Source organism: Cuculus canorus, chromosome 4 (assembly GCF_017976375.1).
Source record: "Cuculus canorus isolate bCucCan1 chromosome 4, bCucCan1.pri, whole genome shotgun sequence".
Classification (NCBI taxonomy): Eukaryota; Metazoa; Chordata; class Aves; order Cuculiformes; family Cuculidae; genus Cuculus; species Cuculus canorus.
The window spans coordinates 35,724,905-35,738,849 of NC_071404.1; the positions used below are offsets into that span (position 1 = coordinate 35,724,905).

The 13,945-nt window shown below is 41.2% G+C and overlaps 2 protein-coding genes across 5 annotated transcripts in view; one reads left to right on the top strand and one right to left on the bottom strand.

The window, feature by feature from the left end:
- Positions 1–5,543, bottom strand: part of WWC2 (WW and C2 domain containing 2) — a 102,719-nt gene extending 97,176 nt beyond the window's left edge. The window contains exon 1 of one of the 2 annotated variants that reach the window (XM_054064816.1): positions 5,210–5,543. In XM_054064816.1, coding sequence (XP_053920791.1) covers positions 5,210–5,340 — 131 coding nt within the window. In that variant the 5' untranslated portion in view covers positions 5,341–5,543. The remainder of the gene's footprint in view (positions 1–5,209) is intronic. The other variant, XM_054064815.1, reaches the window with a different exon arrangement.
- The window catches only part of DCTD (dCMP deaminase), a 63,910-nt gene continuing 55,069 nt past the window's right edge, over positions 5,105–13,945 (top strand). Inside the window, exon 1 of one of the 3 annotated variants that reach the window (XM_054064825.1) lies at positions 5,105–5,303. The gene's annotated coding sequence lies outside the window, so the exon portion shown is untranslated. The remainder of the gene's footprint in view (positions 5,304–13,945) is intronic. The other 2 variants (XM_054064820.1, XM_054064819.1) reach the window with 2 other exon arrangements.

Consider the following 13,945-nt stretch of genomic DNA (forward strand, 5'->3'; position numbering starts at 1 on the left):
ATTCCACAGCATTTCCTGACTTGTTAACTTCTCACGCTCCAAGATGAAAGATACAGCGCAGGCCTATCACTCCCAGACAAATAAAGAATAAAAGCGTTATCTCATTTTCACCAATGCTAAAAATCAACAAAGCAAACGACAGACTGGCTAAAAAAACCTACATACACAATCGCTATGTATTTTAACACTGTCTGATGCTACCAGAGCTATATTAGCACTGTAATATAAGAATTCCACTTTAAACAAATGAAGGTGTCAGAAGTTCAGACACAGCTAGTCTCTCATTGCAAGTTCAGTACTTGCATCACAGGTTTTATTTTGAATAAATACACATCAGTTAAGTAAAAGCAGTTCCCAACCTGTCACTGAAACTGGTATGAGCTACCAGACAGTTTCACATGGAATATGCACATTCCTGAGCAGACAAGGAGACAAGAACAAATTATGTAGAGTTTGGATAAAAACAAGCAAATGATTCTACAAGATTAAATAAAGCCGAAAAAGATACTTGAGGAGGGGCAGCAGGAATCACTGTCCTATCTCACTACAGGATTATTGCCAGTTGTACAAATGAACCTTTACTAATTTTCCAAAATAGGTAGGTGACTATTTCTTAATAAGGTTAGAAATCCGTAAGGTATGTTGAGGTGATCATTTAACAGCCCCCACACCACCACAAATGTAAAATCACTGTTCCCTTCTGAGCTACTAGCAAACAAGTGAGATGCAAAGGTAGAAAATAGAAATGGAATGAAAAAGGGAACTCTCAGCAATAGTTTGTCATTAAATTCATTCTTAGCAAGCAGCAGGCTAAAGAAAAGATTTATCAGTAATTGCTCTAGTTGTACCTTAAATCAGTAATGTCAAGATTCGCACTTAAAACAGAATTAGGACCCATCTCTTTCCAAACACAATGACTAACATTTACAATTTAACATCATTATTCTTCAAAGGACACATGAATCACTCCTGTATCTTGCCTAAATTTTGTTTCCTCCCACCCAGAAGTTTTAACATTTCAGAAGTTTTTCTTATTTTAGCTGAAGTCCTGCAATCACCAGTTTCACACAGAACTGTACTTGCCTCAGACACCAAACAATTCAGATAATTAAAGTTATTCTATACTCATCTGTCACAAGACAGCTTAATTCCATGCAAAAAAGACTAGCCATTAGGAAGAGATTCTTCACCATGAGAGTGGTGAGGCACTAGCACAGGTTGCCCAGGGAAGTTGTGGCTGCCCCATCCCTGGAGGTGTTCAAGGCCAGGTTGGATGGGGCCTTGGGCAGCCTGATCTAGTGGGATGTCCCTGCCCATGGCAGGGGGATTGGAACAAGATGATCTTTAAGGTCCCTTCCAACCCAAACCACTCTATGCCTCCTATCATGCTATTCCCTCTTCCGCTTGCCTCTTTTTTGCTACCTTTAACTTTTACTGGAACAACATCCTCTATTTCTCTGAGTCTCCACCATGACTAGAAGCTGCTTACCAAGCACCCATGAGCTCCAGCAGCGCCCAGAAAAGAGACAGGATGAAAGTCCTCCTGATCAAGTAACTTCAACCTCAGTATTTTCCTTCCTCACAGCATCTACTGTTCACAGGACAAAAGAAAACAAGTTCCAGTGAAAAAGTAAGGAACAAAATGCCCTTTGTTTCCAACGGAAAACAGCACACGGCATTTAATTGCTGAAATGTAATAAAGGTTCTAATTCAGACAAATGTTGCACAGGTTACAGAATTCCATGATAAAGACTGTAGTGTTTTCCTCCCCAAAATATGAAAGCACCAATGGAAACTGCACTCCCTCTCCACAACCAGCACAAAACCACTTTAACCATCTTTTAACTTGTGAAGTTCTCTGGTTTCTGCACATTTGATGTTTCTCAAGCACTATCTCAGTTACATAGTTAGCAAGTACAAAGATACTTTAAATAGATTTTTCTCCTTTGTGAAAAGGGGAAAGAATATATCCTATATTTTCATATATACATTTCCATGTATGGAACTTTACCCTATATTATCCATATTTTCCATATATATGGATATATAGGATATTATATATCAAGATTTATTGATAAGTATATTATATACCAAGATTTCCATCTCCTATTCCACTCCTCTTTGGTGCTCTACTCTGTTGGTTCCACTAAGGAATATAAAAAACATGAGGCCTACTTCACCTGGCGAATGATGGAAAAAATGAAAACTTTTCCTTTCAAAGTTTTCTGCCTCCACCACAAGCCCTTCTTAATTGTCTACCAGAAACTAACCCACACCAACACTTTACTGTAACTCAGTACCCCAGGAACCTAAAGGAATCTCAAAGAAACCTCAAAGAGAAGGATTAATTCCTCTCAACCTTTCTCACTTATGCATCCATTTCATCCTTTTCAGTCCATAGCCATCTTTTTATAATCTTATCAAGTAGTAGTAGAATACAATTGATATTTTGGGCTATTTCCTTCTTACAGTAAGTAAATAATTTTCAGAAGAACTGTCCAGCTCAGCAGGTTCAGTTTGCGTTAGGAGTCATAAACAAAGAAATAAAATCTATACATTTAGTAAGTGAAAATGAAACTGTAACTTCCACATTGCCTTTACATTTCTCTTCCTCACACTTTAAATCATCAAGTCTCCTCTCTTTTGGGCCACCAGTCTTCAAAACAAATCAACACAGTAATCTAAGTGCTTGCAGAGAGAACGCACAGCCAAACAGTGCAAAACATTAAAACCCCCTGAAGAACAGAGCAGTTCAAACAGCTTCCACAACACTCCGAAACCATAACAAGCCAAGTCACTCTTGCCCTTACAAGTATGAGCTTCTCTAACATCAATAGGATTGCTCAGATAAATGAAGTGGGCAAAACTGAAAACTGAGCCCCAAGCTTGGAGCTGATACGAGGTTTTCTTCACAGCTGTACACAAGGCTACCATTATATTAACAGACTTGCACCTTATAAGCAGTAACAAATACACGTTCTATCAGCATAGTCTTGAAAACATGAGAAAAAGCACCACTGTACTAAAAATACCAGACAGAAAATTTTCCAAGAAGCTTTGAAATATGGCATTTTCAACAGCCAACTTATTTCTAGACATGAATATTTTAAATCGGTAACAAAGAGGTTTCTAATTGTGCTCAAATACACCTGGCAACCCACAGACATATGGCTGATGTCTCACAACACTAGTCTGCAGTATTTGTATTTTCTAAATTAAAAAGGATAAAAAATATTTTAAAACATCAATCGTGATTTTTCTATGTAATCATCCAGGGAATGCAGTATAACAACAGCAGAAGGAATACTGTTCATGAAAAAAACCCAAAACTTATCTATTCTACACTTACTTTCCCAGTGAAACATTTATAGGAGCCCCTGTGGTACAATATTCCACAAGTACATTATGAAAACTTTATGACCTCCATCAGAGAAAATAGTTGGAGGGGAAAAAAAAGTCCTAAAGCATCATCAAATCAGGAAACGTTATCAGTCTTTCTATAGAATCTATTATCTCCATTTTGACAATTTAAGACGATACCTGGAAGGTATAATGGAATCTAAAGCAAAGTTATCACAGGATTTTCACGCGTTTCTTATTCAGTTTTCCAAACAAGGTCAACAATACAAATACAGGTTTTAAATATGGATATTGTAAATACAAATACCGTAACCTATATGTTAAATGGGCTTGTCAGTCTCTCTTCTGTGCAGGCAATTCAGCTTCACAGTTGAGCCATGAACACTAGACACAGATTCCCTCAAGCATCTATGGCAAAATGTCTGTTTGTTTTCCATGACTGACATAGCTTAACAATTATTTCAAACACCATTCTTTCTGAGAAAGGTCTTTACTTCCTCAGTTCCACTACAAATCATCAAGTGTCAGGGCTTGATTTCTCTTTCACCTGTAATCAAGATATTAATAACTCGCAAGTGCGTTACACACTTGGTGGTTTACTCCGTTAATCAGAGCAAAAACTCAAGCTTTACCACCCCTGAACTCTTCAGAACTACAAAAAAAGTGTAAAAAAATCATTTGAAATTACGGTACTCATGAGGTGGTATTATAAAGAGCACACATCAATGTCATGATTTCCATTACCTCAATCATACCATTTTGAATCCTGCCTTGCAAACACAAATTAGAATCACAGAATCATAGAGTAGTTTGGATTGGAAGGGACCTTAAAGATCATCCCGTTCCAACCCCTCTGCCATGGGCAGGGACACCTCCCACTAGACCAGGCTGCCCAAGGCCCCATCCAACCTGGCCTGAACACCTCCAGGGATGGGGCAGACACAGCTTCCCTGGACAACCTGTGCCAGTGCCTCACCACTCTCATAGTGAAGAAACTCCTCCTTATGTCTAGTCTAAATTAAGAGTCGAAAACTATAAAAAAAGGTTCCACTATTTGTAGAGTAAAAACTTGAGTTTTATTGCCTGCAGTAAAAAACCAAGTAGTGTATCACGCAAGACGGCCAGGTACCTTAAGTAACACTGTCCTGTATACCTTATCACCTCACTAATATTTACAAGGTATTTAACGTGTTCCGAAGCACAAAGGAATTTCAGTATGAGGTTTGCCACTTGCTGGAATTTGCTGCCACAGCCAGCGGGGGGGTGGGGGGGAGCGAACCCTGCAGATGATGCTTGTCAAAACTTTCCCTGCCCAACTTGCAGCCAGCAAGCTTTGCCACAGCCACCTCTCCTAATTCCGCCGGAGAAACAGAAACCACAGCCTTCATTTATAATTCAGCGCAGTTCGTTCCATCCATTTATAAGGGCTTTTAAGAGTTTCTGACGATGAGACAGCGCGGTTTTCGACAGCAACGTTGTGTTTCGTAACACACACAAAGTTTCGGGGATTGAGTTACTTTTTGGGAGGGGAAAGGGGGAGACAGAGGGCAGCTGGTGCCGGGAGGGGACAGAGGGGACACGGGGCACCCGGGATAGGGGGGTGGCCAAGCGCCAGCGCCTGTGTTTTGGGGAGCACTCGCCAACTTCGGTACCTGCCGGGAACTTCCCAAACTACAGCGACCCCTGCCACCTCCAGGAAGGGCTTTGCAGGCTTTCCTGCCCCCCTCTTCCCCCCGCCCAACATCAACCCACGCCGCAGGCTCAGAGCCGATGGGAAGGGGGGTGCAAGCGGGGGCTCCTCCCGTCCCGTCCCAGCGCTTCCAGCTCCCCCCCCACCCCCCTCGCCCACCTGTCCCGGGGGTCGATCCAGCTGGTCTGCTTGGCGTTGTGGTCGACATAGAAGACTTTGCCGTCGTAATCCCTCGCCTCCTCCCAGCCATCGGGTAAGGGGAGCTGCCCACTGCCCGCTTTCCTAGGCATGGCCGGGCGGCGGCTGCTCCATAGGGACAGAAAGGAAGAGGGAGAAGGCCCAGCCGAGCCTGAGGAAGGGTCCGGGAGCGGGGAAGCCCTGCTCGGGGCCGGTTCTCAGCCCGCCCGGGCGCGGGGAGCCCGGCTGAGCCCCGGGCGGGCGCCGCTCATTAGCATGAGATTAGCATCCACCTCATCTGCATGCACATTCCTCCCGCCGCATTCCTCAGGGTTAACCCCTGCCGGGATGGGGAACGCGGGGCGGAAAACGCGCGGCGAGGGAGCCCCGTGGGGCAGGAGGCGGTGGGGAAGGGGGAGGTGAGAAGGGGCGGCTTTGGTGCTTCCAAACGAGCTCTGCCCGCGGGCGGCTAAAAACAACCACCTGGGGAGCACTTAAGCTTCCCGGATTCGTGGTGTTTGTCGGGCAGGAGCCCCTCTTCCCCGCCCCGAGGTCGTCCCTTTGTCTGCGAACTTTGCTGGCTGGGGGCGCGGGGGTGTCCCGGGAACTTCCCCCGGGATTTATTGCAGTCTCCGTGGCCCGAGTCGTGGGGAGGGTTTTCTTATTATTTCCCTGTTAAAGAAGAAGAGCTCAGGTCACAGGAGCAATCCTTGGACACAAGACCCGATGAGGTGCTGTGACAGAAGGAGTTAATCCAATCCACGGCCAAAAAAACTGTGGGAATTACGGTAGAAGTGGGTAGATGCCACATATCCCTATATTTGGCATTAGTGTGGCTATTGCTGGGGAGTTATTTCTGATAGTCAAACTGAAGAAACATGTCCTTTAGTTAGAGTGGAGTCATAAAATCATGCGATAGTTTGGGTTGGAAGGGACCTTTAAGATCATCCCATTCCAACCCCCCTGCCATGGGCAGGGACACCTCCCACCAGACCAGGCTGCCCAAGGCCCATCCAACCTGGCCTTGAACACCTCCAGAGATGGGGCAGCCACAGCTTCCCTGACCAACCTGTGCCAGTGCCTCACCACTCTCATGGTGAAGAAATTCTTCCTTATGTTTAGTCTAAATCTGCCCCTCTCCAGTTTATACCTGTTCCCCCTCGTCCTATCACTGCAAGCCTTTGTGAACAGAGAAGAAAAGTTAAAATTATTGAAGGACTGAAAAGTGAGCTTTACAGTGAGAACTTACCAAAGAGGAGCCTAGGAAGCGATTTGATGATATTATTTACGTTTGCAAACTAGAACTAGTCTTTTGCCCTTGTGCGAGATGAGGTCATGTCCCGCTAACCTTGCTCCGTGTCCTCCTGAACTCTTGCTAAACTCCAGCAAGTCTCAAGGGCTCCTAGGAAGGAACTTGACATTTTAAATACCTGAGTTCAAAATTTAAATAAAAGAGGGAACCCTTCTCTAACCCTGAAAGTACCTAAACTCATAGCTGTTTTTCCTTTTTGAACAGAAGCACCAGTGGAGAGTAGGGACACACCCCCCCCCCCCCCGGTTGTGCCCCACCTGTCCTGGCACATAAACAGGCAGCTGAGTCGCATTAGGTATGGAAACCAGGTGTGAATTACTGTGTGGTTGTCTTACTTTTGCCACAGTAGAAGAGTACTCCAAGGTGATTACCATAGTTCGGGTGATAGAAGGTAACTTAATGAGCTCTATTAATTTGCATGTGTATCTGATTCCCAAGATTTGGCACTAGAAACAGAGCACCCATGGGGGAATCTGACTCCTTAGTTTGGCAGCCAAGACTCCGAGGTAACTGAAGTTTTAGTCCCCGCTTCTTAGAATGTTTTATTTCTTTTTACTTTGAGTTACTGGTTTAAAGTAACAAAGTGTTATTGGGAGGGGAAGTCTGAGACCCAGAGCTGTCCTTTTTCTTTTCTTCTTTCTTCTTTTTTTTTTTTTTTCTAAATCCGGTTATCTGCTCCATTATAACTATCTCTAGCATTCAGCTCTATGAATTATTCTACTGAGACAATTTACACTTCTTAAATATTGAATTTGTTCAGTAACAAATTTTTTGATTCTACTTCAGAGGCCACATAGCTGACAGGCATTGCAGTAACTGATTTACAAGTGCCTAAGTCCCGTTGTTGGATCTGCTCCTAAACAGAAAAAAGTATCAGCAAGTTATGATTTTAATTTAGCTAATTACAAATCCGGTACATCTATGACCTTTATTATTTTAGCCATTCCACTTATTTTACTCTGCAACAGTATCTCTGCAAATGGCTGGTGCGTTGAGCTCCAGGCTATCTTGAAGATTTTATTTTACATCTGTTGTAGTAATGTAATGTGCAGTGAAACTACATACATGAAGTAAGGCCCTGGTGGTAAACATTGGAGAAGAAAATGAGCGGTACTAACTTCTGGATAGCCTTAAGAATTCAGTTGCTAAGGGAAAGCAAGAGGATCATTACCTATTAAAGTGACAGACTCATCTATTTTCATTGAGAATATTAAGTTTCAATGAGCTGGTTGGTTTATAAAGTCCAGTTTTATTTTCCATCACTGTAAAAAAACCACTTTTGCTATCCATTTATATTTATATCCTTTTAAATAGTCTACTCTTATTTTAAAAACTTGCTTATAGGTGACATCCTACAGTGAGAAAGAACATGTGGCATTTGTGGGACGGGATAAATGGGATTTCGTTTTCCTTTTTAAAGTTCAGTTTGAGTTATCAATAAGTCATTTTGCTATGTAAGTTGATTAAAAGCTATAGAAGGGTATACTACTTTTCTTTCTAAAACTAGCTGCCAGTTACTTATCTTTGGCATTAACAGGAAGCTTTTATAATGATTCAGCCTTTTTCATCCTGAAAAAGGCCCATTATATAGCAGCACTCATATACTCCTACTCTTTAAATAATCCACACAAAAGAAAGCACAAGATTAGGAAATCTGAAATACCAAGGCAAAACTGCAACCTCATTTATGTCAATACTTCCTCTGAAGTTAGTTACGGCACCTGAGGTAATACCCAATACCTATTTTATGCCACCGCCAAGGCAGCTGGAATCGCATCTTTGCTTATTGGTCAGATGAGATCAAGACAATTATGGCTGTAGATCTGTTTTATAACCATCTTTACCAGGGCAAAACTTCTCATCAGAAAGCATCAATTTTTTATTTGCAGAAATAGATCAAAATTGCAGTTCTTAATTTTTGGAAATAAATATACTAAGATCATTGGCTAATTGTGTAGTTTCTATGTATATGCTTGTGTGTCCATATACAGATGTCCTTATGCTTTAAAATATAAACTGTTGCATGGGGTTAAGTGTTTGGTTCTCCCCTTTCTCCCTTCGTTTTCCATTGTTTGAGTACTTCATTGTGTTTGTATTCATAGTTAGAGTCTACAGCCCAGAATGCTGGCTTTGGACTGCTTAGAAATAACAATATTTGAAGTCAGACTGACAAAAAGTGGGTAATATTTGTGTTATTAGAAGCCAGACCTTTAGTATTATCAGTGAGAACATTGAGGATTTTGAAGGACTGCTATTGTTGTGTGAAACAGAGTCCAATTATCCTCTCTTTCTTTTTCTTTTTTTGCAGTTCGTCCTGGTAGAAAATAATTTCTTCTGCTGTTCTTTAATGTTTTTTTTGATGTCTAATATGGGAATGCAGAACAGATGTTCATAATGATCCTTTTTATCCTAAAACATGCTATAAATTCTAAATAAAAGTAGTTTTGCAACTGTACCTCCTACATCACAACTGATAACCTGCCCAGCATTTTGTGCTGACATTGTCAGCTGACAGCATACCACAGATTGTTTCCTCTAATTGCATAAGACAGCATAGTTCAGAAGATGTAAGCATGCTTTATTCAGAACACAGAAGGATGCTTATGAAATTGTCCAAAAGCACGGAACAATGTAGCTATGGCATGACTTAAGTATTTATCAGTAAGTATGATAAATAACAAAATATGCTTAATAAAAAGTAGGTAATTGTTCCTCTCTTTTGATTTGCATATGCATGTTTAACCAGTCTGGAGAAGTTCACGTTGTAAGTAATACATAGGTAAAGGATTGAATTAAAAGGGATTAGAATAATAACTATTTTATGCCCTTTCTACCTACTGTTATCAGCTAAGAGGAAAAATGTCTTTGCAAAAATCTGGAACACAAGTGTGGAAGTGGCTGAATCAAGAAGGGGAGTCTGCAAAGGCAAATGGTTGTGTCCCATCACGCAACAAAAGCATACTCCAGTCTGTACTAGTGTAGTTAATCTCCTGATACCCTCTGCTTGCTTCTTCTTTCACAGCAGGTCTGTTCTTGGGACTGAGTATGATCAAAAAAAGGCATGTTTGTACCTTTCCGTGCATAGCAAGAGACTCCCTTAACTTCATGATCCACTAGAGTGAGGTCCCTGAAGAAACTTACAGCTGTTACAACTCTAACTTGTACTATGCACAAATGGCTCTGAATCAAGAGCCACAGCTGTCTCTCTGAAAATCTACATAGTTCAGCCCCCATTGCTTTCAAACAGAATTTGAGTGCAGAGTCAGTTATGAAGCATGGTGACAGAATTAATGTCTAAAAACATCTGACAAAAATGTTTGAAAATATATATTGATTATGTTGGATTTATTTAGACGCTTAAACACAGTGTGTGCCCAAATGTCGACAAGTTCTCCCTTCCTCACTTACAGCTCCTGTGGAACTCTAAAAAGTTGTCAGTATTTTCAGCGTTATAAATATTTATTTATTTAACAACAGTGAATTTTATCTAACAGCAATGTTTAAAAAAAAAAAGAAGAAAACACCAAAAATATGACTCCTTTATGCTGCAAGATTTATAGTTTGAAAGGGGTTTACAAAGTCCTGTAAAGAAAAACAGCGTATGGACATGAGGAAGGAAAGGAGGAGGAGTGCTGCTTATGCTCCTGTCAGCTTGTGATGTGTATATGCATTTGAGAGCAAAAGATCTTTGAAAAATATTGTTTCTGGTTGAATTTACGATGAAGCTTTGCAGAAGCAATGTAGCTAGAGAACAGCTTTGATAATTTTTATGCTCATTCAGGTTTTCTCTTTACTCCAAAGTCCGCTCTTTCCACTGATATTCAGTAGGACAGCTTGATGTCCTACAAAGACTTCCCAGAGCATCAGTGAAAAACACTATAGCAGGTTCTGTTTCAAATATATACTAGCTTTTGTTTCAGAATTTTTGCCTCACTTTTGCTTTCAGGCATGCATAGGAGAAAGTAATGAGCAATTACATATTCTTGGGTCCTTGCAGACATAATTTTAATCCTGCAAATCTGAAAATAAGTACACAGAACAATTTGTTCTGATTGTTCGTCTGAGTAAAAGTTCAGGCTAGGTGGGATGGAAATGATGTTGTTAGGAGCTTTGCCTCAAACCTAACTACAGATATATGAGTAATGTTTTCATGGTAAAATCATCTCAAACTTAAGGCAAACCACTCATTAAACTAACTTAGCATTCAGTTTGTTAACTCAGATTCATACTTCTGGTATTTTTTTGAACAAAGAAAAAAGAAGAAGGAGAGTTTTTTTTGTTCTGAAAACCCTAGGGTAATGAGGTCCAAATTAGTCTTTGAGGCATAGTCTCAAAATTTCTTCATGCAGTCTTGGTATGTTTGTTTGATGTTACATCTTCCATAGAAACAGTATCACTGTATTTTTTTAATGTGTCCCAGATACTTGTACACACACATTTAACTTTCCTATGTTTCATCATATCTATGGAATTTCGGTGTCTCTTCACTGCTGTGTAATGGCTTTGGAGATCTGCAAAAGCACACCTGGTCAGCCAAGAAGGTTCCCAAGAGTCTGGTCTTCTCATTTGGCTGCATGTAAGACAGAAGCAGGCCAGAAACAGAGGTTTTCTGCTCATCGGCAGGGAGGAGGAATGAAGGAGTTTCTCAATAACAGCTCCTTTGGTGGAGAACAGCAATTAATTTCTTCAAGTATTTAAGATACCCCATCAAGTAGTATACAAGCGCACATGTTTACAGAGCTCATGCTTTTATCAGTCCCACTCTACTGGTGCAAGAAGTAAGTGTTCCCTCCTCGGCCAGAAGAAAGGAGTTAAAGTACATCTGCCATGTTTCATCTCAGGGGAGAAATGGGCGAAATACAAAAAGGAATATATTCACAACATCTTGAAGTGTGTTTCTTTTCTGTATCACCCACGTTCTTTCAGAAACACAGTGCAGTAAAAGAGGAGGACTGGACTAGTTGGCTGAGAACTTAAAAGCTGCATTACAAAAAATATGTCTTCTGATTGATGGAGAGGCTTAGGGAACCTTTCTTCTAATGAATGAAAAAATCTTATTTGAAACACAAAACAGGTATGAACCTCCCAAAATATAATATGAAGGGAAAAAAAAAGCTGCTTCTCTTTTTCACCCACTTTTCATCTTTCCCCTCAAAAAGTACAGTTTTTTGCATGAATGTAAAGTACTTTTACGTCTGTCCTGGCCAACAACAAAAGAACCTCAGTCATGTCTTTTGCTTAGTGAGGCGAAAAACTATGCTGTGAAAATAAAATCTGAATCTGTGCAAATTTATAGCAAAAAAATGGGACTGATACATCAATACCAAGATTTATTACTGCTAAACTGCTAGAGATGTTGCTGAACTGTATGAATCATCCTATGGTGATTTTCACTCTAGTCTGATTATTCAAAACCCAGAATCCCAATGTGTGCACTTTTTGGAGGACTGAAACAAATTAAGGAACACAGCATGATATTATTATGTCCACTTTGCAGTGGACATAAAAAAAATATGTGTTAAGTGACTTGGTGGAATAAAAAATACCTAAATGAAATGGGCTAGGGATTAGAACATAGGATGCTTTAAGCTTCTGATCTGAATCAGTTGAACCGCATTGTGTAATTTTTATTATTTCAATATGTGGTCCAGAAATGCTTGGGGTGAGCTTTCTTATCATGAGGAGAAGATTATAATTCATACCAAAAAATCCTTTTATTCAGTATCACATTCCCAGGTAAAATGTGGTGTATAAAAGCTATCAGTTCCATATGGTCCAACATATGCTCTGAAAGCCTATGTCCACATGAGAGGCATGTGACAAAATTTCAGTGGCTCTTTCCTTTGAATTTCTTGGTATGGAAACACAGAAAAAGCTTAAATTGTAGTTAGCGTACTTATGTGTTTATAATCATAAAATCGTAGAATGGTTTGGGTTGGAAGGGATCTCAAAGATCACCCAGTTCTAACCCCCCTGCCATGGGCAGGGACATATTCCACTAGGTCAGGCCGCTCAGAGCCTCATCCAACCTGGTCTTGAACACCTCCAAGAATGGGGCATCCACACCTTCTCTGGGCAACCTGTTCCAGTGCCTCACCACCCTCACAGTAAAAAAATTTCTTCCTTATACACCATCTAAATCTACCTTCTTTTCATTTTAAAGCCATTACTCTTTGTCCTATTACTTCATGCCCTTGAAAAAGGTACCTCTCCAGTTTTCTTGTAGGTCCCCTTTAGGTCCTGGAAGGCTGCCATAACGTCTCCCTGGAGCCTTCTCTTCTCCAGGCTAAACAACCCCAACTCTCTCAGCCTGTCTTCACAGGAGAGGTGTTCCATTCCTCTGATCGTTTCTGTGGCCTTCCTTTGGACCTGCCCCAACAGGTCCATGTCTTTCCTGTATTGAGGCCTCCAGAGCTGGATGCAGTACTCCAGGTGGTGGTCTCACAAGAGTAGAGTAGAGGGGGAGAATCACCTGCCTTGACCTGCTGGTCACGCTTCATTTGTTGCAGCCCAGGATACTGTTGGCCTTCTGGGCTGCAAGTGCACTTTGTCAGTGCACATCCAGCTTTTCATCCACCAATAGCCCCAAGTCCTTCTCTTCAGGGCTGCTCTCAATCTATGCTCTGCCCAGCCTGTATTTGTGCTTGGGATGGTCCTGACCCAGGTGCAGGACCTTGCACTTGGGCTTGTTGAATTTCATGATGTTCACACAGGCCCACCTGTCTAGCCTGTCAATGTCCCTCTGTGTGGCATCCCTTCCCTCTAGTGTGTTGACTGCACCACACAGCTTGGTGGTGTTAGCGAACCTGATGAGGGTGCCCTCAGTCCTGCTGTCCATGTCACCAGCAAAGAGTTAAACAGTGTCAATCGCAATACTAACCCCTGAGGAACATCACTTATTGCTGGTCTCCATTTGGACACTGAGCTGTTAAGCACAAGTCTTTGAGTGCAACCATCCAGCCAATTCCTTATCCATTGAGTGGTCCATCCATGAAATCTGTGTCTCTCCAATTTACAGACAAGGAAGTTGTGTGGGACAGTGTCAAATGCTTTGGCTAAGTTAAGGTAAGTGATGTCGGTTGCTTTTCCCTTATCCACTAATGCAATACACTAATAAAGAAGTGACCTCCAACAGCATAAAAAGGTTACGCTGAACAATAATTCAAAGAAAATAATTTGAAGCTAGGCAGAGTCTGCAAAATTTAAGTATGGAAACATAATCGTTGAACTATTAAATGTCAGAGCTGTTGCTGCTAATCATCTGTTCTGTAAAGGCATTCGTTTTGTAAAGCTAAAGAATATATAATTGATACTTATACCAAAGGAGTCACAGAATCACAGGATGGTTGAGATTGAGAGGGAACTCTGGAGGTCATGTTATTCAACACTGCTGATTAAGCAGGGCC